General features: G+C 38.1%; 2 protein-coding genes across 2 annotated transcripts in view; both read right to left on the bottom strand.

Moving 5' to 3' along the window:
- Nucleotides 1-4,496: 4,496 nt before the first annotated feature.
- On the bottom strand, nucleotides 4,497-18,114 carry LOC127620155 (WAS/WASL-interacting protein family member 2-like). Its single transcript, XM_052093270.1, has 8 exons — nucleotides 18,012-18,114; nucleotides 15,957-16,083; nucleotides 15,566-15,698; nucleotides 15,293-15,403; nucleotides 12,482-13,147; nucleotides 9,559-9,753; nucleotides 8,115-8,216; nucleotides 4,497-6,334 (listed from the first exon to the last, which is right to left on the bottom strand). Exons 2-8 carry the CDS (start codon nucleotides 16,014-16,016, stop codon nucleotides 6,294-6,296), a joined length of 1,308 nt encoding a protein of 435 aa, XP_051949230.1. The 5' UTR covers nucleotides 16,017-16,083; nucleotides 18,012-18,114; the 3' UTR covers nucleotides 4,497-6,293.
- Nucleotides 18,115-24,973: 6,859 nt separating this feature from the next.
- The window catches only part of LOC127619766 (junction plakoglobin-like), a 108,932-nt gene continuing 106,807 nt past the window's right edge, over nucleotides 24,974-27,098 (bottom strand). The window contains exon 16 of the mRNA XM_052092749.1: nucleotides 24,974-26,619. The gene's annotated coding sequence lies outside the window, so the exon portion shown is untranslated. The remainder of the gene's footprint in view (nucleotides 26,620-27,098) is intronic.

The raw sequence follows: 27,098 nt of genomic DNA, 5'->3' as shown, positions 1-27,098 counted from the left end.
CGAGAAAGGCCTTCTGCCTTGGAGAGTAATACTCAGTAATACTAAAACGGACAAGTCTCATTGTAGCCAGCAATTGAATATCGATTTGGTTTTCTGTATCCTATTCGAAAAATGTAAGTTCTGTCTAACTATAATATTTTTACATACATGTATACCTAAATATTTTACATTCTGTTTAACTGGAATGTTATCAATAGCAGAGTCACTACAACAATGAAGTGGCAACAGCTCACACTTGGATCGATTAAGCCTTAAACCAGATGCAGAAGAGAATTTCTCCACCAGTTCAAAGACAATGCTCAACTGGTCCTTGTTGTTCAAAAAAAATGGTGGTGTCGTCCGCCAGCTGTGAGATCTTTATTTCTTTTCCAAAAATCTTTATTCCTCCAAAATGTACTTCCTTTACTAAGTGTACAGCTAGTAGTTCGGTTACTAAGATAAATAAAAAGGGAGAAATGTTGGACTGGAGTGAGATCTGAGATGTGAAACACACTGCTGCTGACGTCACCAGCAGAAGACTGTAGACACTCTGTATAAATAAAACCTTTCATGAGAAAGACAAACGAGAGCCTTCCTGTAAATAAGCTTTAATAGGATCACGCTTAACCATAGAAATAAAGAGCTGTATGTAGAGTTGTTCATATTATTAACTGTATGATGAATTAAACTTTCTTAGTGGAATAGAGATTGTTGTTTTCCAGATCACTGCTGAAGCTGAATGAGCGCGTGGTCACAAGATGCAGATCTTTGGCGCCATCTAGTGACAGATTTCGATATCCGGCCTCTTTTTGTGCATGAGCTTGAAAACGACATACCTAAAGTAAAACTCTTCCAGTTCTTCAAACACAAACTTGGGCTCGTTTGTTTTAAATTAGACACTTTACATTTTTTATTCAAGAGTAAAAATGTATCATTGTAGAATAACTTTTTTTTTTTTTTTCAGTTATTCAAATATTTTGAATAGTGACTGCAAATATTATTTATAAAATGTTTTTATTTTTATAAATATGCAAGACTATGCACAGTGCCCCCAAAACACATCTGACTCTAAACCACATGTCTGATGAAGGTCTGACACAATCTTTGGAGTCGATATGACCATGATTTATGCAAGTGTACTTACACAAAAAGGCCACTTGGAGGCGCCAATAGACCACTTCGTAAACCAATGATCAAAGTGGTTCAACACACAATTTGTTTATAATTCAATGTAAAAAATTCCACACAAACCTAAATATACTTGGATATATTTATTATTTGGGAATATATTATAAAGCATTCCATTATATATATATATATATATATGCTTTTTATAAACAATGTGAAAATTACAATTTAAAATGTTGCAATGGAAATAAACTTTTACTTACAATAAAGATGCTTCTGTTCATTTATTCCCCATACAAATGTAAATTATAATTTTCCAGAACTTTTGCTCTGACCCCAGGGTCTTTAGCCACTGCCTCAAGCTGGGGAGCCTCACTCTCCCCGGCTTCGATCACCATCAGTGAATCCTGGCGCACACCTACTCTCAATGCAAACCGAACGAAAAGCAGTGGGAAAAAGCCTATGCATTGGAAGCATGTGTGCTCCGGGGTCTAACTCACTGTGATCTCTGTGATTTCAACTGTGGCATGATTGTTGGTGCCAGACGGGCTAGTTTGAGTATTTCTGTAACTGCTGATCTCCTGGGATTTCTACTCACAACGGTCTCTAGAATGTATAGGGGGAATGGTGCGAAAAACAACCAGAAAGCGGCAGTTCTGTGGATGAAAACGCTTTGTTGAAGAGAGGTAACAAAAAAAATGGCCAGACTTGTTCGAGCTGACAGAAAGGCTACAGTAACTCCGATAACCGCTCTGTACAATTGTAGTGAGCAGAATAGCATCTCTGAATGCACAACATGTCAAACCTTGAGGCAGGTGGTCAACAACAGCAGAAGACCACGTTGGGTTCCCATCTGTCAGCCAAGAACAGAAAACTGAGGCTGCAGTGGGCCTAACATTTCACTCGACCGATCACGCTCCCGCTTAGCCAGACTGGATTCAGTAGATACATGTTTTTTTTGTTGCTTACTCAAGTGTTTGTGTAGGAGTCGGTGTTGTCAGTGGCAGTGTGAACTTAACAGTTGTAAAAGCAGCACTTCCATGAAAGGAAACCATCCAACATGCTTTGAAATCTGCAGACTATGATCTCTGAAACATTGGTAGGGTATCCATTTAGGCTGCAGGATGAATTCAGACTGAAATTGCGATACAATCTAGTGCAATAAATCACAAGAAGCTGCTTTTTAAAATATAGGCTGCATCCATTACAATCAGTGCTGTATGATCGAGCAGCGCCCCCTAGGGGTTGTTTAAGGCACACACAGAGTAGCACAGCAATATAAAATCATTTTCCTTATACAACATGGTGGGATCCTTGTGATTTTTTGGTTTTGCTTCTGGATTTTATGACATACTCACACCATCCTCATGTTGCTGGATAGCAAAAACGCTTTTGAAATGTCCAGGTTCCCAAATAGCACATGCACGTCTCAGACGTCTGTTTAAGAGCAATTTCATCTGTAAAGCCTTTCATTCTAATTAACATCTGCTTTACATCTTAAACAGATCAGATTTACAAACATTCATTTTGGTTATGTTAGGTTTAGGTTCAGGGGCCACATGCAGACAGTACCAACATGACGACAAAATTTGCATCACACGTATGGTGCACGTTCTGATCAGCAACACGGACAACTGTAGTATACTTTGGCTTTAACACCCTGATAAAACCACTGCATGCACATACTCTCATGGGTTTTTGCTCTAGTAAAACACAATCATTCAAAAAAACATAACTTACAAATTTTTATGTTTTCAACCCCACATAAGTTCAGTTTTTCTGGCTACACTGGTTCAGTATGAGCTATTGGTTTGAAAGGTCCCCTAATCCCCCTGAGATTCTTGTTGTGCTGCTTATTGGTACATTTCTTAATTCACGTATTGGAAAAAGCTCATTCATAGCATTGGTCATTCATTTCTTTAAATAATTATTTATGTGAGAGATTTTGAAAAGTGGGAAGACAGACAATATTCAAAAGAACTATTAAAAGGTGATGCAATCACAAGTCGACAGCGCCAAGTACAGCTGTAAATGGAGTCTAAAAAAACTGTTCCAACTTTACAATTATAGTAATATTTGTAGACACAAAACCAGAGAACATTACTTTCTTAGAAATCCAATCACAAGTGTCAACTGGAGATACAAGATACATGTTAGTACATTTATGTTTGTCTTGTCTGACCACATCTGATTGCATCAACTGAGACAAATGTTAACATCTGGTGTAAATGGGGCCTATTGTGTCCAACTTAATACAAAAGAAAGGCACCAATTGAGATCGTTTCTCAGCTTTATTTCAACTGGTTGATCAACATACCAACATGTGTGGACAACCTTCTGGTAAGCATGTAATGGTGACAATGAAAAGAAGCACCCCTCCCCCCCTTTCAATGCAAGTTATGTTCCTTTTAAGACATGTACACCGACCTCTGCTGGCGGACAGTAGACGATTAAGGACAAGTGTATAATCTAAAGAAACCTTTCCTCAACCATATTCAGGCAAGAGGACATACACACCATCAAGTGATGATTAGTCAGTGCCTAAATTATTAATGTTTACCTGAAATGATCTACTTTATTACAAGCTTGTCACAACTTAAAAATACATTGATACCTAATATCACTACCATATCTTCCTATGTACTGTAAATACACAACTTTTTATTTTTTATTACAAATCCCGTACCGACAAGTTAATCAGTAAATCTAAGGCAGAAGAACAGAGGTTAAAAGGGAAATGTTTCTGCAGTATTGTATCTCACCTATAGTCTTGAAAATTGTCTTTTTTTCAGAAGGTTAGATTTCTGCAGAACTGAAATGTTGCAGCATTTTCCATCTCAGCTATATTTATATTAGACCCCATGACCTCCTTCCAAAACAAGCATGTAAATGTTGGTATTCTATCTCTTGAGTTCAGATGGAGAATTAATGAACATGGAATGTACAAACAGCAAGATTTAACAATATGACAGAACAAATCCAGCCTGCAATATGGGAAGCTGGGAAGCAATCTTTACCGCTTTGAGAAATGATTCGCAACTTTTATTTGGAATCTGTCTCTTTTTGGCTAGGCTGACTGCAATGCGAGTTAAAATCAAAATCTCAAAAATGAAAATGCTGTGATCATTTACTTACCCTAGATGACAATCTTTCTTCTGTGGAACACAAAAAGTGGAAAGTTAGGGATTGACAGTCTCCATTCACGTTCATGGCATCTTTGTGCCATATAAGGAAAATGTCCGTCCCTACTACCCTGTGCAACAACTCCTTTTGTGTTCCAATAAAGAATTAAAACAAGTTTGAAACGAAGGATGATTAAGTAAATGATAACGAGGCTATGAAGGATGGTCGAACAGTCTCATCAATGGGTTGTACAGTTGTTTAAAGTGTTTATGGATCATTCCATTGATGAAACATTAAAAAAAGATCCTTCCAATAAATTTTTGTAGATAAAAACTCCAGACAACATGAGCTGTGAAAAATTACACGTGGAGCTTTTGATAGCTTTTGATATACTGTACATGTCATTCAAGAGACGGTAAGTCTATCCCTCAAAGTCTCATTTTCAGATGGTGCTACAGTGAATGAGGAGGAAGTTAATTGTACATAACTGGTTTGATATGATTGGTTAAGGTAAAGTAACCATATTTCTGCAGCAATACTACATTGACTAAGAACCCATTGTAGAAGCCTTTGTTATGGTCCTGCCATTCAAAAGCAGACGTGTAATAAAAAAACATGGAATGAATGTAATACAGGAAGCAGTGTGTAACTTTACATGCAAATATGCCCAACGTTTTCAACGGAGGCCTCTCCCAAAAAGCACCATGCATTGAACTTGACAAATTATTTAGCAAAGTGATAAAGTGTCACATAAACATTAGTGTTAAAACTAGTTCAAGTCGTTGAGCTATAGATAAGTTTCAGTAACAGTTGATAAAATTCCAGTGAATCTCCATCAGGATACAAATGCAGTCTTATATGCCATCCTGCCCTACAAAACCAATCCATATGGCAGAACATGGACATGGTTTCCTCTCAACCAGGTCACAAATGTAAAGTAGAGGTTTTGCTTAAAACCAGGTCACAAAAGTGAAGCCGATGTTATGAATAGGATGAAGCTTTGCCAATCTGTAACTTAACAGGGAGCAATTATAGGGAACAATCACAAAAGCCAGCATTCACATTGCACATAAGGACATGGAACAAAATGCGAGGAGTATTGCTGAACTTCCCCAAACCTGTTCAACTCATGGGCTATCTTTGTAACAAATAATCGTTCATTATGATGGAAGGATTGTTGTTTGGGTAATGGTAGAGCATTATCTTGGCACTTCTGGAGCTGTTCACAAAGCTTAATGTTCTCTGCCTTTGGAGAGGGTGATGAAGTCCAACCACCCCCCCGAGAGAAATTAAAGGTAACGGCTGTTCCCTGAAAAAGGGAAACAAAACGACATCTAATGTAGTTTGTTTTTAAAGTTCAGTTCACACACTCTGAGTGTCAATTAACATTCACAGTGCATAACATGAAGTAGTGTTTTAAGAGAAAAAAACCCCAAACATTTAAACTAAAATTTAAATGATATCATTAACTCACCACCATAATGTTCCAAATCTTTCTTCCTTGGAAACCAAGAAAGTTGGCCTCAGTCGCCATTCAATTTAATTGTACTGAACAATTATGCAATAAAAGTGATCGGTGACTTTGGCTGTCGTCATAGAAACAAAGTCTATGACAACAGAATTTCCATTTTTGGGTGAGCGATGCCTTAATTATGTTGCCTGACGTGATAGTTAAGACATTTTACAGGGATGTGCTTTCCGCTACCTACATACAGATTGACAACATTACGCTCAGCTAGCTCTCAATGCACATTAAATTAAATGTGCAGTGCTACCTAGGAAAAAGGTACTTAAAATATCAAACAAAAAACAATTGGCGATTGTTGTTGGTGGAATGCAACACTTTCCTGGAAGTCTCGCACTTCTGTCCACAAAGATAAAAAGTGGTAATGGGAGAGTTGAGTTTGACATGTAAAGGAATGTTATCCAAATGGGGAATGGCTGTTAATAAGGTGCAGGCTTTGTGAGTTAAGTTGTGCACATAAGATTGTCTGTTTATGAACGTATGGGTCTGCTTGAAGAACCCTCATCTCCGATGCAGGACGAGCGACTGGTCACAGTGTTTACCTCCCCACAGGTGGTAAAGGAGGAGCTCCTCTCATTACTGCCAAACAAACAGAGACAAGTCCAAGCTCAGATTCAACTAATCACAACAAGCCATGACATACAATATCACTGTATTCTTCCTTATAGACAGTACAAGCATGGCTGCCAGAACATAAACGGGTTACTATAACAAAAAGAAAGTCAATTGACCCTTTGCTAAGCTCTGTATGGAAGAGTGACATTGTAAGGCATATTTATCTAATGTTTTTTGTAAATTGTAAATCGTTAAATTACACAATAATTTAATTAACTCAGAATAAAGAAAAGGATTATCACAGTCACTTGAAAAGATAAAAGCGTCATTAGATAGCGATTACACACCTGATAACATTAGAGTAAGTGAACAGAACGACTTATAACGTCTCATAACACTCATTTTGATGCTGTGAACTGTTCATTTACTATAGCTTTTCCCATTGCATGAATCAATACATAAATCAATTAACATTCAGTTATTACCTTTAGGGTGCTTTCACACTAGCACTTTTGATGCGCACCTGGGATCAAATGACATCAAAGTTCGGTTCGTTTGGATAATGTGAACGCTATTTTCCGAACTCAGGTGCACACCCTGGAAATGCACCTGGGTCCGCTTGAAAGGTGGTCTGGGGTACGATTCATGTGAACTCTGGTACGGTTCGCTGCTGATATGAACGCAATTGTAATGAATTGCAGAAGTGAACCGCTTGTTATTATGGTATAATGCATTTCGCATACCTGCTTGTGTCCAAATAAATCCTTTCAGAGAACAGCTTACATTCTTCACATCTCTTGCAATGCATTCGCGAGCTCGCGGCATACTAACGCTAAAATTCATCACATTCAATGCATCCGTGGCAGACGAACACATGTTGTTCTGTGCATGGCAAGTTTTCATGGTAAATCCAAAGTTTAATACTTCCCTTAATACAGTGACGTCTTATCGAGCTGTTACCGAGTTACAGTGGTAAACAGCTGCCGCTTGAACTCACTTTGATGAGTACAAACGGCAGCAAAGCGGACCCAAATAATATGATGAGAACCGAGACCAGCGCGGGCAGAGGAAGGGGGAGGAAATGGACTTGGGTTCGGACCTAGCCAAAAAAGTGTGAAAGCAACCTTAATTTACATAAGAGGAAATGTAGATGTCCTCGCTGATGTTTTTCATGCTCAGTGAATGAGGGCTGACAGTTTATTCAATAATATGCTCTTCTTGACATAAAAAAATAATAATAATTTCAAGAAAGAAAAATGCTGAGTGCATCCTCTCTAGGTACCTACCGCGTGTCACTATTACAATTGACCTGGCAAGATCGTGTTTTAAACATTTTGATAAAATCCATCTTAAAAATGCTCGAACACACATTACTCCCGTAGACTCTCAATGAAGAATAGCAAACGCGTGTCAAGAGGAACGGCGGCCCCGACAACAGTTGCTAAGACAGGATTGGTCAGAAACGCTTTTAAGGCGGGACTTAGCAAAGGGTCAATTAAAGTTAAATTAAACATTAAGACTGATTCGCGATTGAATTCTTCAGATTATTTGTGAACAAGTTTGCCTGATTCACTGAAAAAGAACAGACTTGAAAAAATGATTCACTCACAAATTGGACATCACTATGATTCACAATGGAAAGTTTTACTCGACCCAAGATTCAACGTGATATCTAGCCGATGAAATAATTTAGAGCATTACTGAAATATATATTCACTAAATTTCCAAGACTCTTCCAGACCTGTGAAACACAATTCACAAGGTTTCCTATGATCATGGAACCCTGTAGATCCACAGAACTCACCTCTGTTGGCTTTGCTTGGGTATATCTTAGTGAAGTGTCTATACTCTTCTGGAGGAGGAAAGTCATCCAGAGGATGAAAAGAATACTTGGACTCGAAATCATCTATGGAAAGAGGCAAAGGAAAGATAAGGATTTCTCAAGGGTCTATCAAGCTCAGAATAGTGACAAATGTATGAATGATTTTAGCTCACACATTGATTATGTTGAGATCAAGTTAAGTACATTTGCTTGTCTGACTTCTAATTTGATTAAGCATATTATATTCCTATAAATATGCCTTATCATGCAACTAGTTTGCCTTAAAGCCATTAGGTCGAATCATTTGATGTCCATTACATTGTTTTATTAAACCCTATTTCCAAAAATGAATCCTAATCTTTCTGGTTGATTAACTAGAGCTGTAATATTTTCATATCATAATATGACACTATAGTAAGATAAGAAACCTCTGTAAATTATTCTCTTTGATTCTCAAAAACTACCTTTGTCATTACGGAGATGTTTGTATCTTATCGAAAGGGAATGATCTTTATTAGTTCAGAGAAACTGCATGAAGGGAGGATCTGGCACTTTTCCACTGCACGTTACGGTTCGACTCGACTCGCTTTACTTCTCTGAGCTTGCTTTTCCACTGCTGTTTAGTGCCGTCTCAACGTGGGTGGGATTATAGGCAGAACGTCATAGTTGCGCCGCCTCTACTGACGTGACATCATCTTAAACGCGACACAAAACAATAAACAATAACATGACCGCTAGCTGTTAGCCACTAGCTCATTGAGCTGCATAAAGCAACTAAATAAAGTGAAGCTTTCAAGCAGAGTAGAGTTAACACACCATTCTCCATTATGGACTCCAGGACACTCTACCGCCCATTGCTCGCCAGTCTAGATAGCATCCATTTGGTTTAACCAATTCCACTTTTCCTTGATGGTCCTGTAATCACTTTTAAGTTTTTTTTTTTTAACTTTTCCTTACACTGTTGGTAGGTCCGGTGGTAGCCTTGTGCGGCCAACAGCTGAGACACTTCCTGAAATACTTTTTTGCTTCGTTCTTTGCTAACGAGAGGAACGTCTGCACCTCGTTTATTGACCATGGAGTGATTTCACGGCGTGAGTTGCGTGAACAAATGATACTGCAATAGCGGTTGCTAACTTTAAAACTAGCATGTTGATGTCCCGCGTTAAAAATCCAGTGATGCTGGTAGTGACGATTCTCTCTGACCAATCAGTGATTTGCAGGGTTTTGACGTCACATTTAGTATCAGCTCGGCTTGTTTGGAACCTCGACCGAGGTGGTACTAAAAAAGTACCAGGTACCAGTTACTATCCACAGTGGAAATCCCCCCCCAAAAAGCGAGCAGAGTCAAGTCGTACCGTGCAATGGAAAATCCCCAAAAGGCAGGTGAGACTGCAGGTGAAGGTGAAAGTGGGCTTGAGGGACTCACCTACAAAGGAACGGGAAATGGAAGTGTGTCCATTGCGGATGGGCGGGGGAGGGGGTGGAGGTCCGGCTGGTGTGCGGGAGGGGGGAGGAGGGGGCTTGCCTCGGCTGGGAACATCTGAGGTGCTACCTCTGTAAGGAGGTGGCGGCGGAGGAGCATCCCGGCCATTACGAGAAGGCTGTCCAGGAACTGGAGGAGCTGATGTACAAATGAATCACATTTAAAATATGGAACAAGTATAAATTAATGCAAAAATATGACGCATATAAAAGTGAGCTGAAATTTTCTTTAGAATGAGATTTAGGGTTTTTATAGATCAATTATAAAAATTGTGTTGCATGGATAATATTGATTCAAATGGAAGTACATTTCTAATTAAAGGCTTATATCTGGCATTTAGACAACAACTGCCAGTAAAAAACACACCTATGTAAAGTATCTAAAGCACTACACTACACGGCAAAGTGTGTAACACTCTCTATACAAGGGAAAATGGATGGGCAAAACTATGAAAACTTTTCTATAGAGCAAATACCTAAAATAAATTTTACATACTGTATATGCAACCGAAATAACAATTTGCCCATTTTCTATTATTACAAACTAAGAGAACTTAATGAGGACACTTTTCTTTAAATGATCAATAACATTTAAGACTAAAATTAAAATTAAGAGTGGCTTTGTGGGTATTGAGCACAAATGTAATCATTACTGCAAGTTCTGCATTCATAACGTGGGACATTTGCGGGGGGAAAAAATCATGTAGGTGAGACTTAAATTAATGAATCCATAAGATGAACAAATCAAAGCAATTCTGTCTTTCTCGCAGGCTGTAATTCTCCAATCTGTGTGTGCATCATCTGCAGCTCATTGGATGCTTGCTGAGTATATGTTAGCCGGGGCAAAATGACAAGAACTTGATGAAGAAACTTGTCTATGATAACTTGATGTCTGAAATTTGCCACTGAACCCGTTTACATGCACTTAAAACAACACGAGCTGCCACGACCATTGCCGACAGATATCGCCGTGGCAAGCGACAAGACAAACTGAGAAAATGTCAACTTTTTCAAATTATGAGCGACATTCGCAAGCAACTACCAATGAGAGTGAAGACAGTGGAGCTCACGTCACCATCATCTGTGAGTGAAGATACTGGAGACAAATGTAGGCAAGACAGAGGAGAAGTTAAACGTTTTTGTGAGCGATTCCATTGTTCTATATAATTTGTCTTTAACCACATATATGGATATGGGCTAATAAAATGATGCATGGAAAACCAAATCGATATTCTGAGTGAGTTTGATTCATATATCGATATAATGTTCATCTTGTTTAATGATATGGTGCATTAAGCACTGCTGCAGACTATATAAATTCTCCCCTGGAGAATGTTAATTTTTTAGAGTCAAGAGAACAGATTCCTTGTTAAATTAGAATTATATCTTAGTTTTATCAGCAGTATCATCTGTAATCAGCATTTCAAAAGCTACCATGTCCAGTTGTGCAGTCCACCAATAATGTTAGAGTGGCGGCAGCAGTAGGAACACCCACTAGTGACATAGATCGTAGAGCCTAGCAACACCAAGCGGCAATGCCGCCAGCGGAGTGAACGGGGTTTGTGGCCTTGTAAACATATTGGTGGCATTCTTACAGGTTTTAGAAGAGTGCGCATGTGAGTGAACAGACCAGAACATAAATAACGTCACAGAATGAAGCTATTCATCATATCAACAAGACAACATGGTGGAAAGAATTCAACATTTCTGAGAGTACAGTGGGAAAAAGGGAAACGCACAGAAACTATACCCATTAATACACACCAATGTAAAATATCAACTAATGTCCCTCACATCTGTGCACAGGCGAAAATTTCATCAAAATGTTGGGGGGTCAATAAACATAATTCTCAAGAGCAATTTTTGAAGGGGACACCAAGGGGTTTTTTGTTGTTGCCCCGTTTGCCTTTGTATTATTTTATTTCTTAAACAATTATTTTAAGAATATATCATTATATTATTTACAATACACATATTTTAATGATATTTTAGGGGGGGACAACCCTCAGATTTCCGCCTATGCATCTGTGTATGTGCACTCAAGTGCATTGAGGGAATCCCAGAGTTTTACATGAGAGGGAAACCTCACTATTGCAAAACAATTCCGTTGCAGGTCACAATAGTAAGTTAAAAGTATGCAATTTCTGCGCTAGCGCCACTGAACAGACCTGCAAAAATAAACAATGTTTTCAAAACAGCTTTCTGAATACGCCCCTCGTCTTCAGTTGCTCAAACAGACAGATATTCCCGCCCCCAACTCATGCCATTGGTTGAGTAACTGTAACTGCTCCTCGCCCACCTGGTGCCATGGCGAATTTTTATAGCGCCACAGAGACTAGTGTTATCAGTTTTTGAGAAAATTTACTACAGCTGTCTCTGCATATTAAGCTGGGATAGAAGGAAGTATTTTAACACTGAAAAAGTTACATACTTCAGCTTTAAGGAAACAAACACAGCAACAGCTCTGGAATATGTGGCAATAAAGCGAAGCAAAAGAGAATAAAATAGCGAAGTCTTCCTCGGATGCCAAGTTTGTTATTTACACAAGTGCTGTATGGAAAATACGTTGCAGTGCATGAAGCTGCTTACTGGCAGAGCCACATGTACATGGGAGTAAAGACAAAGCCGATAAAACAGTGCATATTAAACACATACGCCGATTTCAAGTCTTAAGGAGCTTTCTTGCAATAAACGACTTTCTGGTGTCCATGTAAACAAGCTGATGTCCACTGAAAAAAAAAGATATTAAAAGATCGTTCTTTGGAACAGATCGGTAATAAGATTGTTCAAATAAAGAACATGATAACACATAAGCAAATCTCTTTAAATTTTTGGGATCACCAGTACATTCAGACAATAGACCTCACCTGCTCCTCGTCCCGGCGGCTCTCGAGCTGGAGGGGGGGGTCTTCCAGCTTGTGGGGTGGGTGATGGCGGTGGAGGGGGAGCATGCCCACGCGTCGGGGTGTGTCCACCTGCTGAGGGCTTCTTGCTGAGCGAGTGTTGTCTCTGGGGTAGCTCAGGTGCCGCCTCGTTTATAGGACTGGAGGGGCCATTTGAAACCCCCGACTGCTGATGGTAAGAGGGTGGAGGTGGGGCCAGGGAGGAAGAGGAGGACAAAGAGGAGCGGCTGCTCGCAGGAGACGGAGGTGGTTTCACTGGCGGAGGAGGTGCATTTTCACGAACAGGTGCTGGCGAGGGTCCTCTCTGGCCTGGAGTTGGCGGAAGGGGCTTTTCTCGGTTGTACGAGGCCGCCGCAGCCTTCTGTGGTGGAGCAGGTGGAGCGTTTCCACGTCGAGACATGGGTGGTGGAGGAGGGGGGGCAGAAGAACTGTGCTTCATGCCGGTAGAGGGGCTGTTACCTCCACTGGGGGACCGGGAGAGATCAGGCAGGGACGGTCTCTGGGAACGGCTGGACTCTGGAGGTGAATTCTGCTGAGAGGGACTGTCAGGATCATCACGGGCGCCAGGTGGGCGAGGAGCAGCAGAACGAGTGCCAGGTGGATGAAGTGCAGATCTGCTGACGGAACCATCTGCAAAATACAGCATACAGTTCAACTGGAGTTTGAACAATAATTAAAGCTGAAGTGAAGTCTGCACACTAGCGTTTCAAACAGGTTTCCCCAAACACTTCCATCATCTGCCAATGCTCAGACAAAAACAGATGGGCCTAGTGTTGGGATTAAACCATTCACAATAAATATCTGAGAAATTAGGATACTGAGAATATTGATGTATCGATTATTGATTGGCAGATGTGGGAGACCACAAGAGGGTGATATAACACTTACTGGAGCCTCAGGAGGTGGTCCGAGTATGGTTCATTTTATGGGTCCTTTTGTGGTTTGATTTGTGTAATGTAAAAGCAAAGAGGTACCAGTCTGCTTTGCATTTTGCTATGACATAAGTCTAACCGCCATTGTGAATTTTAATATCGAATCATCTTTTACTGTTCAAATAAAGGAATTTTAAACAAATATAGAAATACCATGACAATGACATGTGCCTTATTTTCCTGTCTTGTATTATCCGAGCACAGCAAATGAACAGTGGATCAGCCGAACTTGAGCAGCATCTGAAGAGCACGTAAAGAGTTGTGATGCACGCGACATCTGCGGAGGTTTGTGCTAAACTCCCGCGAAAATACAAGCAAGTATTTTGATAGTGAACAAAGAGCTCCGTTTTACTATATTTTACCATTCATGTAATGGCACATGTTTTGGGTTCATTCACACACGTAGTGTTATTGACACACAAAAGGAGACGCCCACTTACTTTCTGTGGAGAAACATGTTTGACTACTCATAAAATCTATCATGCGAAATAAGGGTTTGTGGGTTTAAACGGAGAGCCTTAACATTACATGTGAAAATGAAGATTTTAGGACAGATAAATATTAATATTGCATATTAGATTAGAAAGGAATAGCACTGGCTGTTTGGGTTATATTAAAAACTGTGTAAATGAAAAGTTGACTAAAAAGGAGACATGTGTGGCAGGGCGGAGGGCGGGGTCGTGATTTCACACACCTGGCCCCTAATTAGGCTGATTAAGCCTGAGAGGGATAAGGCCGACCGAAGACGGCAGTGTGACAGAGAGAGTTACGGCCAGATGTCTGACATCTGTGTGTGTGTGTTTGTCTTTTTGGTTCAGTTTTTCATTAAATTATCATTTATATTGTGAAACCGGTTCTCTGATATGCCGTAGTGGTCCTCGGCTCTCTAGTGGACAACAACCGCGCCTCCCCAGGCAGATCGGAGGCAGTCCTCCGGCCCCTGGCCGACAGAATATCCCGGCGCATTTTCGGTGGACGGAAGGGGTCGGTGGTCTCAGGTAGGGGTCTCCTCCGACCCTGGCAGTTGCCCGTTCCTCCGCTCTCAGGTGGCCGGGTTCCTCCATCGGATGGCCGCGGCTGCTCTGTTGGGGTGGATGGTAGTGGCGAGGACTCTACTACGGCGCAACCCTCATCCTTCCCGGATTTCGGCACCAGTGTAACACAGTTCAATGGAAAGGAGGAGGGGAGAACAAGCTTGACAACATAAATGATAATTTTATGATAAACTGAACAAAGACAAACACACACAGGTGACGGACAGCTGCCCATAACTGCCGTCATCAGTCGGCCTTATACCTCTCAGGCTTAATTAGCCTAATTAGGGGCCGGGTGTGCGGAATCACGACCTGGCACCACCCTCCGCCCTGCCACAACATGTTTTAAGTATTAGGAATTATTTTAACATTTGAAGCTCAGCAAGTATAGATGCTGACTACCACACCAGGAGTCGCAAGTTCGAATCCAGGGTGTGTTGTGTGACTCCAGTCATTCAGGTTTCATAAGCAACCAATTGGCCTGGTTGCTAGGGTGGGTACAGTCACATTGGGTTAACTTCCTCGTGGTCGCTATAATGTGGTTCTCGCTCTCAGTGGGACACGTGGTGAGTTGTGTGTGGATGCCACAGAGAATATGGTGAAGCCTCCACACATGCTAGGTCTCCATGGTAACGTGCTCAACAAGCCACGTAAGATGTGCAAATTTACGGTCTCACGCGTGGAGGCAACTTAGATTCGTCCTATTTAAGTCCTGAGCTTTTTCAAAACATTCTTTAGAGAACGGATTACACAGAATCATGCAGCATTAAATAGACCAAAAACACACTTTCTAAAAACAATCAACACACCTCCTACAGGTCGCAATTTTGGGACACCACCCTGAAACAGCCCGCCTACTGGTTGCACTGGCGCAGAACCTCCGGCACTACTTGGCGCACCTCCACCACTTCCTTTTGGCTCTGAGGTACCACAAAAACATTAATTACTTCACTGCTCTGAATGACAGGTCCATAAATATACTTTGCATGTTAGGGTGTTTGCTTATTAATGCACACACAAACTAAGTGCTTTAGAGGGTGTAAGCCTATCAATATTGTCAGGTCTGTTTTATGGACACATACTCTCAATCATAGGTGCACTCCTATCACTGACAACGTCCACTTTCTTCAACTTGGCCCCTTTGCATATATCAGAAAGCAATGCCCCTCTGCCCTTTGTTTCATCCTGGGCCAGCTTGGGAGGGGTATTATTTGCCTAAGGAAACAAAATCCACACCCACACTATGAACACTGGCATTCTTTATCAAGTAAGGTAATTTAATAACAACAAATGTTATTAAAAAGATTTTACAGAGCCTGATGAAAATTTGTGTTGTGCTCTGTGTAACAATATATATACACGAGAAAACATTTGCAGGGATTTGCATTGTTGTATCTGTTCGTTCTTGGTGAGTATAGCCATTAAACAATTGTACCAAACATCCTATGGACACTGACACACTAGAATACTCACCTGGCTAAAGGTGGGAGGAGGAGGGGGTCCCCCAGGGGGTGGAGGGGGAGGAATTGGCATCCTGGACCTGTGTCCGGTCTTCGCAGTTAAGTTTGTTTCACACTTAAAATTTCATCAAGACAGTTACCTAATGAAACAGGAAACATAAACCAAAATGTATAACTTAAAAGGTCCATGTCATGAGGAATAACATTTTGGGAAATTGAGGAATCATAAAGATATTTTGACATATAGGAGGTCATTGCACTATAAAAACATACTGTAAGTTTCAGAACTTAAAACTTCTTCTCCAGTATGTTTCCAACCTGCCAAAAACACCCAGGTCAACCGTCCATTATAGCTGGATATAGATTTATTATCCCTTCACATTCACATCTTGTGTAAGTCTTGATTATTTTCACTGTTCTCAGCTTTAAAAAGCATTATTTTATCACCAAATCTTGTGTCTACTTGTTCGATTGATATTTCAGTTGAAATAACATAAATTGTGTTCACAACAGCCTAACTAATGTAACACAATGTGCAACCAATTGTTATGCCAAATAGAGCTGATTATATAGTGCTAATAGAGCTCATACATTTGCAATAAATTCATAATAATATTTTTGGGCTACATTAAATCTAGGGATGTGCATTTAGAGTAATTTTGTAGTCGAGTACTTTAACACACACTCAAAAAAAAAACAACAACGGAGTAGTCAACAACATCAAAAGTCGATTAAAAAAACAAAAATTTGCACTTACACATAGAAAGACACATTCCAAGTCTTCAGAAGCAATATAATCACTTTAAATTATTTAAATGTACTTTTGAAGTGAACTATTCCTTTAACAACGTTATGCATCCACAGCGTCAACCAATGCGTTGAGTTGTAACAGCAAGATTTGAGTGGTAGAAACACTTTCATTGTTGCCCACAGCAGGCAAAGGCACAAAGTAAAGCCAAATAACAATATTGGAGTAGTGCTTTCACTAGTCGAATATTTAAAGCTAAACGAGTAGCTTTAAATATTAAATAAAACGATGTGTTCCAAAAAGTGATCAAAAAGACACTATATTTATCTCGTTTTTACTCTATTTTAGTTTTTGCATTAAACATTTTTAATGTGCTTGGCCATTTGGTCCAAACTGTGGTTCTTCTGATTGAACAAAGCAATAAAGACCCTTTCATGCACACAAAAACATCAAGATACATCAAACATTTTCAAAAGGCTGAGAAATATTGTTGCCAAATCGGTTAAATTTTTAAAGCTTTTTGCATAATGCATATTTTAAGGTCACAATCATAGAATTAACTTTTTACTGTTTATTGTTTATTTTCAACAGTTTGCACGTGACAGACAGTAACTGTCATATTCACCCATCAAGTCTGTCTTGGGTTCATAATTGTGCTTTATGATTCACAACTGCTGGAAACTGGTTCATGTAAATTCTCAAATAAATGCATGGTTTATATATGCGATCCGTAAGATGTGAATAAATAAATGGATGACATTAACGATAAAACTCTTATTTAACAGGTAAATAATATTTCTACAATGCAGCTTAGATAGATAGATAAATAATAACATCCCAATATCCTGTTCTTACCATTATTTCCTTAACGGCCCTCTGTTCCTTTCCAAAAAAAACCCATAGATCCGCTTAATTTGATATAGTTACTACAGTAAAACCATAACACATTTAAATGGAAACTTCTCAGTCATTTTGATTAATGTATTTTTTAATGGACGTTAACATCTGTAGTGACTGTAGTTATTCGGTGGAAACTATCTAATGTGGCAGCATGGTATATTGTCACGTTTAACCTGAATACACCACTCAGCACAACTAATCATCAGAGATTGTTCGTTGATGGACACTTAAATATGCATACTATATTTATTTGGACCCTTTATCTGATTGTGAATTAGCTCAAATTTAGCTTTAGCTTAGCAAGGCCTCACGCTTAGCAGGTGCATCCGTCACGTCAAGACATTTTCTGGCTAACTCTTCGACTGTTTGGGAACATTGAATGTTTTTTTTTCATGATAATGATACAATGTGTGAGCCTACTTTTTTTCCGTAACGTCTGATGTTTTCGCAAACCGGGTTCCCCTCATACATGATCCTGAGCGTCGATCGCTTGATTTGCTCCTCTCCCTTCGGCCCGGAAATTACGTCACTACATATAAGTAGTAAAATTATAATAATAATACTAATTATTTTAATAGCCCTATGTATATAGTTCGTAATTCTGTTATTTTGTTGTTAATTTATTTTATTTACTTGTAATATTTTGCATTAATATTGTTTGGTTTTTTTTTACTGTTTTTTATTACAATTATTGTTATTGTCATTTTGTATTTGATTATTGTGTGATTTTGATACAAAATAAATAAAGAAAAATAATAATTATTATTATTAGTGTTATACAAAAACAATGTTACAATTCACATGGTCTAATATTCATAATAGCCTACTCCACGTGTTTTAATTATAGTGTTTAGTGCATGCTTGATTAAACAGACTATTGTTAGTTTAAAACCTCATTTGGGCGTAGGTAAAACCATAGGTAAAACATTTTTATTAATTAATGATTTTTATTTTCTTTATTTATTGCAGTTGATATATATGATCTATTATAGGTTAACATATACAATATTTTTTTTATTACTTTAGTAATTAAATGGTCCTGCGGACAAATTTAGTTTTTATTTTAATTAATTTTTTTAAACACAAATCATTAATATGAGGTCATAAAATATAGAGTTGGCAATTTTTCTCAAGTTATAGCGCCGTAAATTAATGAAATGGTGCGAGATCTTCATGGACCCTGTTAAATGGCACATACAGACACAAAACACTTCATATGGCCATATAAACTAAATAAATAAATACATTTATTTATTTATAATTAATTAATCAATTTGTTTATTTATTTATGTTACTGAGGCAAAGAATCATGCATCCAAACTGTAAGTGCCAAATACTGACACGTGAGGGTGCTATAAGATTAAATACATTTTATAGCTGTTGTCGATGCATAAAATTGTATAATAGTCAGTTCTGGAGGGGAGCATCTGATATTTAAATACCTCTATGACCTAAAAAGATTTATATATATATATATATATATATATATATATATATATATATAGGATTGACTTTTACTGAAATAATGTCAGATAACTTAATTTAAATGTTAACAAGCATATTTTTAACTAGATTATTTCAGTGACAAACATTATTTAATGTGACTGGCTCAACCTGACTGCATTAGGTTACACCATCAAAATGTACTGTAAGGGTTAGATCAAGTGGAAATAGCTTCTTAAGATGACACATGCAGTTTACCATGTTTTACAGTGTACAGAACACAAAAAGAGCACTTTAGGAAAGTATGTGGAATAGCATTTTATGTGACTCATGCTGCTCTAGAGGATTTGTCACAAAGTGGCCCAGTTTACCTGACTTCACCCCTCGTAATATCTGTGAATATGGTTTGGATGCATTCATTTTGCATTCATGTTCAGTTTAACAATTGCAGTTTCATCACTGTCTCAAACTCAACATCCATTTTCAGAGTCTAGTCAAATGTAACAATGTAGCAGATGCAACAAATGATCACTCAAAAAGGTTTTACTCAACATATGATGCATCCTCCTTTAATATCCGGTAATGTAATCAGTAGAGTCTCCACCTTTAAATGGCTTGGGAGTTCAAATGTCTTCTGATCTGTCATGGGACGCTCACACCAAGTATATGATAGTGAAGTCAAGTCCAAGGATCTATTATCTCCCACGCAATGTTTTAATGCAAATATATTTGACTTTTATACGGCCAGTTCTTGAGTATGCAAGCCCAGTTTGGGATAGACTGCCTTAAAGGTCTCTCTGATGAGTTAGAGAGAGTTCAAAAACACTGTTGTCGAATAATAGGTATCACAACTTCTTTTCTCCCATCACTGAGCGAGAGGCATGATGAGGCCACCATACATACCCTCACAAACATACTCAAGGACAGTTCATCGCCATTGACTACCTGCCTGTGGCACCAACATCCAGTTATTCACTTCATCAACATAGGGAATATGTTGTGCCCAGGAGTAAAACTAAAAGACATGAACTTTCTTTTATCTCTCGTGCTCTAAAACCTTTTTATAAGTGACATATACAGTGAGGAAAATAAGTATTTGAACACCCTGCTATTTTGCAAGTTCTCCCACTTAGAAATCATGGAGGGGTCTGAAATTGTCATCGTAGGTGAATGTCCACTGTGAGAGACATAATCTAAAAAAAAAAATCCAGAAATCACAATGTATGATTTTTTAACTATTTATTTGTATGATACAGCTGCAAATAAGTATTTGAACACCTGAGAAAATCAATGTTAATATTTGGTACAGTAGCCTTTGTTTGCAATTACAGAGGTCAAACGTTTCCTGTAGTTTTTCACCAGGTTTGCACACACTGCAGGAGGGATTTTGGCCCACTCCTCCACACAGATCTTCTCTAGATCAGTCAGGTTTGTGGGCTGTTGCTGAGAAACACGGAGTTTGAGCTCCCTCCAAAGATTCTCTATTGGGTTTAGGTCTGGAGACTGGCTAGGCCACGCCAGAACCTTGATATGCTTCTTACAGAGCCACTCCTTGGTTATCCTGGCTGTGTGCTTCGGGTCATTGTCATGTTGGAAGACCCAGCCTCGACCCATCTTCAATGCTCTAACTGAGGGAAGGAGGTTGTTCCCCAAAATCTCGCAATACATGGCCCCGGTCATCCTCTCCTTAATACAGTGCAGTCGCCCTGTCCCATGTGCAGAAAAACACCCCCAAAGCATGATGCTACCACCCCCATGCTTCACAGTAGGGATGGTGTTCTTGGGATGGTACTCATCATTCTTCTTCCTCCAAACACGGTTAGTGGAATTATGACCAAAAAGTTCTATTTTGGTCTCATCTGACCACGTGACTTTCTCCTATGACTCCTCTGGATCATCCAAATGGTCATTGGCAAAATTAAGATGGGCCTTGACATGTGCTGGTTTAAGCAGGGGAACCTTCCGTGCCACGCATGATTTCAAACCATGACGTCTTAGTGTATTACCAACAGTAACCTTGGAAACGGTGGTCCCAGCTCTTTTCAGGTCATTGACCAGCTCCTCCCGTGTAGTTCTGGGCTGATTTCTCACCTTTCTTAGGATCATTGAGACCCCACGAGGTGAGATCTTGCATGGAGCCCCAGTCCGAGGGAGATTGACAGTCATGTTTAGCTTCTTCCATTTTCTAATGATTGCTCCAACAGTGGACCTTTTTTCACCAAGCTGCTTGGCAATTTCCCGTAGCCCTTTCCAGCCTTGTGGAGGTGTACAATTTTGTCTCTAGTGTCTTTGGACAGCTCTTTGGTCTTGGCCATGTTAGTAGTTGGATTCTTACTGATTGTATGGGGTGGACAGGTGTCTTTATGCAGCTAATGACCTCAAACAGGTGCATCTAATTTAGGATAATAAACTGAGTGGAGGTGGACATTTTAAAGGCAGACTAACAGGTCTTTGAGGGTCAGAATTCTAGCTGATAGACAGGTGTTCAAATACTTATTTGCAGCTGTATCATACAAATAAATAGTTAAAAAATCATACATTGTGATTTCTGGATTTTTTTTTTTAGATTATGTCTCTCACAGTGGACATGCACCTACGATGACAATTTTAGATCCCTCCATGATTTCTAAGTGGGAGAACTTGCAAGATAGCAGGGTGTTCAAATACTTATTTTCCTCACTGTATATGGTACTTGATGACCTGCAAGACGTTTTAATGCATTTTAGGTTATGCTTGCCTATAGAAAAGTTAATTGGTCTTTTATTTTATGTGCATTTAAAATGTTTTATGAATGGTCTAGTCATGATGCATAATTGTGTGTTATGTTTGACGCATTTCAAGGAAAAGTCACTGTAATATCCTGCCATGCCAAACTTTGGAGTGGAGGTGGCGTAGTGGGCTAATGCACACAACTGTTAATCAGAAGGTCATTGGTTCAATCCCCACAGCCACCACAATTTGTGTCCTTGAGCAAGGCACTTAAATCCAGGTTGCCCCGGGGGGATTGTCCCTGTAATAAGTGCACTGTAAGTCGCTTTGGATAAAAGTGTCTGCCAAATGCATAAATGTAAATGTACTTTAAATGAAATGAAATTATACAGTATTCTTTTTGACACAAAAATAACATTTCATAGAGCACTAACAAACCTATGAGCTTCACCTTGAATAAAACTCGAAAAGTTGGCACTGTCAATATAATTCAGTTTATTTTTTTATTTGAAAAGTCAAACTAAAAAATATTCAGTATAAATGCAAATTCAGTGTGACTTTCTTTTGACATTTTTTTTTTTTTTTTGCAAGTGAGAATGTTGAAATGAGTTATGATGGCAGTTTTACGACAGCAATTTAGTTACTGTTGAGTAAGTTGAAGCCTCATAAACCTCTAAATGACATGAAAGCATCTATTGTATGTCACTCATAAGCAGCATATCACTGAACATGTTCTAGAACACAGAGAAGCCTGAATCGTGTTTTCCAGGCGAGAGTTGTTGCAAAATAGAAGTAACCAGGACAACTTATAACAGGAGGCTAGTGGCAATGCACTACATTTTATTATTAAAAAAAAGTGTGATCCTTTCATAGTTTCACAATTTTTTATATGTCCAATATTTTCATTCTTCTGCAGTCTAAGGCTTGAATTTAAATTAACAAGTTTGTTGATTAAAAATATACATGAAAGTTGCTAAAACTGCAGCTGGTTGCTATATTTATAGTACTTTTACATTTGGCACCTATAGGGTTCTCAAATCCAAAAGATGGATGATCTATTATTTATTTATTTACTGAGCTACGAAGTTAAATGTGAAAAAAAAAGATACAATTCCCCTCGGTCTCCACTACTAGTACAATTCTTAAATGCTGCTCAATAACTCATTTTAAAGTAATTGTATCATTCAGCCACCACACATCTCCTGTTATACGGATTGTAATGCTATGGAAATCCTTATGCAAGATCCCTTACATACAGAAGTCAGCATCAATCTTCCAATCACATATTTCAGCATGTCATTCAAAAAAAGAATATCAGCGTGTTTGTGTGTCTATATACAATGATGTAAAATAATATAGTTTCAGTGTAAAAAAATATTTTAAGTGTCTGGGATGGTATATAAAAAGCATATGCGAGTGAATCAGCCAAAAAATAATGGGGTAATTTTGTACTGAAAGCATTTTTGGAACTTTCATATGGAGGTAACTTCAAATTGCAAGGTGGAAAATGTGATCACAATTATGTTAATATTTGCTAATCATTCGGTTGTAATTACTGTTCTGCAATTATTGAAACCGTGCTTTCATCCAGGCTTAATGAATATTTCACAGAGCATATTCAAAATAACAAAGCTAAATTATTATTATACAAAAGAAAAAGAAAACAAAAGAATCTCATTTTGGCTAATGCCCTTTTTCCCTTTTCAAAACTTTCCATGTACTTTAAAACCAAATAACAATATTAATAAAATTAAAAAAGTACATTATAGATTCATGGTATATAAGGTATCTCTAAAATGCTCTACAAAACTCAACATATATTAATATTGTCCATTCAGTTTAACATTGATTTATCTTCTTTCATGTAACTGTCAATTGAAAACTAACAAATCCCACAATTGCATGACAATATTAACAATTTTGTACGACAGCGGTGTTATTAAAAATACAACTAAATGAAAATTTGAATAAAAATGAATATACTTCGATTTTATTATTACACAGCTCTCTGGAATATTTCTGATTGGTCCATCGTAGCATTGTGTGTTAAAATCTTCTTTGTAGTAAAATAATTCAACGGCATAATGACAACTAAACAAAAATTGTCCGTTGTACATCCCGGACAAACAATTTCTAAATAACTGTGCTAGTGTCATGTCTTTCATATCATTCCCTGCATATAGTCTCTTTCTTTTCGCATATAAAATCTGAAATGAAAATATTATAATGTTTAACTATATATTTGTCAAATATTCCTGTAATAACCGAAAAAATATAAATAGACATGTTTAAGTGATAATGTGTAATTATTTTCTACACAGATATGTAGGATATATTCTCTCTCTCTCTCTCTCTCTCTCTCTCTCTCTATATATATAGGCCAAAATAACAATTAATTTTAAGAAAATGTTTGTGAATTATTGTACAGTTCATCACATACAGTGGTGGCCAAAAATATTGGCACCCTTGGTAAATGGGAGCAAAAAAGGCTGACAAAAAAAAATCTGCATTGTTTATACTTTTGATCTTTCATTTAAAACAAACAAAACACAAAATTCTAACCTTTAATTGAAGTAAAACAATTGAAAGAGGGAAATATCTCATTATTAAATACATATATATATATATATATATATATATATATATATATATATATATATATATATATATATATATATATATTACTCATTATAATTTCTGGGGTGCCAATGATTGTGGCCAATTGTTTGGAGAAAAATATGTATTTAATAATGAGATATTTCCCCTCTTTCAATGGTTTTACTTCAATTAAAGGTTAGAATTTTGTTCTATACTTCATATATATATATGAAGTATATTCCCATTTATATTTAAAACATTGTAGTGCACCAGGGTGACTAGGTACATGAAATTGTTCAGTCATGACTTCCAGTTTCACAAGGGTATAAATATGAGGTAACACACAGGCCAAATTCCCTTAATCATCAATCACAGTGGGTAAGATCAAAGAATAAAGTTCTGATGGGTGGCAAAATGTTCTTGAGTTTCACAAAATGGTAAGCGGCTATAAGGAAATAGCCAAAGCATCGCAAATGTCCATTTCCTCCATCAGAGCAATAATTAACAAGTTCCAATCAACTAGAGATCTTCTAGAGATCTAGAATCACAGAAATTAATTGTGTTTGAGGTCAGAAAGTCCCCCAAAAATATATATATATATATATATATATATATATATATATATATATATATATATATATATATATATATCAGACATCACCTACATCATCACATGTTGTTTGGGAGGATTTCAAGAAAAAAGCATCAGCTGTGAACAAACAACATACTCAAGAGTCTTCAGTTTGACAGACACTACTGGAACTTCAGATGCGACCGGGTTCTGTGGTCAGATGAAACAAAAAAAGAGCACTTTGGCAGCAAACACCAGAGATGGGTTTGGTGCACACAGAGATAAAGAAGTCTCATTGCCCACAGTTAAATGTGGTACTGGATCTTTAATGTTATGGGGCTGTCCTGGACATCTTGTTTGGATATATGGCATCATGGACTCTATCATATACCAACAGATCGAAAATCTAAACCTGGCTGCCTCTGCCTGGATCTTCTAGCAGGACAATGATCCAAAACAAACATCAAAATCAATGCAAAAATTGTTCACGGACCACAAAATCAAGGTTCTGCCTTGGCCATCCCAGTCCCCTGACCCCGATAAAAAATGTATAGGGTGAACTGAAGAAGAGAGTCCATCAACATGGACCTCTGAATTTGAAGGATCTGGAGAGATTCTGTATGGACGAATGGTCTCAGATCCCTTTCCAGGTGTTCTCCAACCTCATTAGGCATTATAAGAGAAGACTCAAAGTTGTTATCTTGGCAAAGGGAGGCTGCAAAAGGTACTGAATAATGGCTGCCAATAATTATGGCCAATGCGTTTTGGAGAATAATATTTATTTAATAATGAGATATTTACCCTGTTTCAATTGTTTTTTCCTTCAGTTAAAGGTTATATTTTTGTGATATATAAAAAAAATAAAGATAAACAATTTAGATTTTTTTCACAGCCTTCTTTGCTCATATTTACCAAGGGTGCCAATATTTTTGGCCACCACTGTACATCAATGGGTCCTAAAATGTAATTTGATCTTCATCTAAACTCATTAAATGTCACAAACCTTCCCTTACAACCGAATATCAGTTTGTTTCATAACACAAAACAAAAAGCTTTTCCATGAAAAGTTTGTCTAGAGAAGACTCAATGCCTACAATTCCATATTTCACCATAAAATCATTTGAGCTATTATTAGGGGAGATTTCAGATGATTTAAAACAAACGTAAAAAACTTTTGAACAGATGTTTGTATGCAACCTATGTTGTATAATAGTATAATAGTGAGTTTATGAGAATACACAAAAATAAATGTTTTTTTTCTTTCTGTCACTGTAGTTTTTAGTTTAGTATGTTTTGTTGCTTTTGTTTATTTCTACTCAGTAGCAAAGCCTCTTAGCCACAAATACACAGAACGTAAAAATAAAAAACCTGTTGTGGCAGAGCAGCTAGCTAACTACGCTACATTTCTAGGATGGCATTTTTTTGGACATCTTCGGACAAATAATGTAAAGTACAAAACGTACATGACATGACCACATGCTTATCGCGTCACCACACTTTAGGCTTTGTCAATCTGTTAGTAGCACAAGATAACGAGATGAGTTAGGCAGTGCTTCCAGTTCACGTCACAAACAGACCAGTGTTGATCTAAAGCAAGTGTTTTGTTTTGTTCTTTCTGTCGAGCACTGCACATTTCAGGCCCTGGTCCAAGCCTGTTGCAGGGAAGAAACCGTTTTGTAGTTTCCACCACCATCTACTTCATTCGACCTGAAAATAGATAGAAATACAACTCGTTTATTTGATCAAGAAATTAGATTAAAAAAACAAAATGAGGCTTGCAGGATATTTTGGATCGCCCGCATTGGGCGGCTGTGGCTCAGGTGGTAGAGCGGATTGGCAGCTAATCGCAGGGTTGGCGGTTCGATTCCCGGCCCACACGACTCAACATGCCGAAGTGTCCTCGGGCAAGACACTGAACCCCAAGATGCTCCCAATGGCAGGCTAGCACCTTACATGGCAGCTCTGCGGCCATTGGTGTATGAATGTGTGTGTGACTGGGTGAATGGGACACAGTGTTAAGCGCTTTGGTAACCTCTAAGGTTAACCCCATTTACCATACATTTGTTAAACATGTTTAGATGTATTGTTTCGCCTTTTTGCGCTTTAGATGTTTCTTTCTATAGTCATGTCAAATATTTCTTATAAATACTTTTTTCACATTGATGAATTGATACATTTCAAAATTA

Source organism: Xyrauchen texanus, chromosome 26, assembly GCF_025860055.1.
Source record: "Xyrauchen texanus isolate HMW12.3.18 chromosome 26, RBS_HiC_50CHRs, whole genome shotgun sequence".
Taxonomy (NCBI): Eukaryota; Metazoa; Chordata; class Actinopteri; order Cypriniformes; family Catostomidae; genus Xyrauchen; species Xyrauchen texanus.
This window is presented reverse-complemented; position numbering and strand designations above follow the sequence as displayed.

Bases quoted from the DNA above. Each gene is read 5' to 3' on its own strand.
- LOC127620155 (XM_052093270.1), bottom strand. From the start codon at position 16,016: ATGCCAATTCCTCCCCCTCCACCCCCTGGGGGACCCCCTCCTCCTCCC. The intron at 13,148-15,292 runs GTGTGTTGATTG...TGTATTTTGCAG, and splicing joins AAAATTGCGACCTGTAGGAG to ATGGTTCCGTCAGCAGATCT. The intron at 9,754-12,481 runs GTGAGGTCTATT...TTTGTACATCAG, and splicing joins GCCGCCGGGACGAGGAGCAG to CTCCTCCAGTTCCTGGACAG.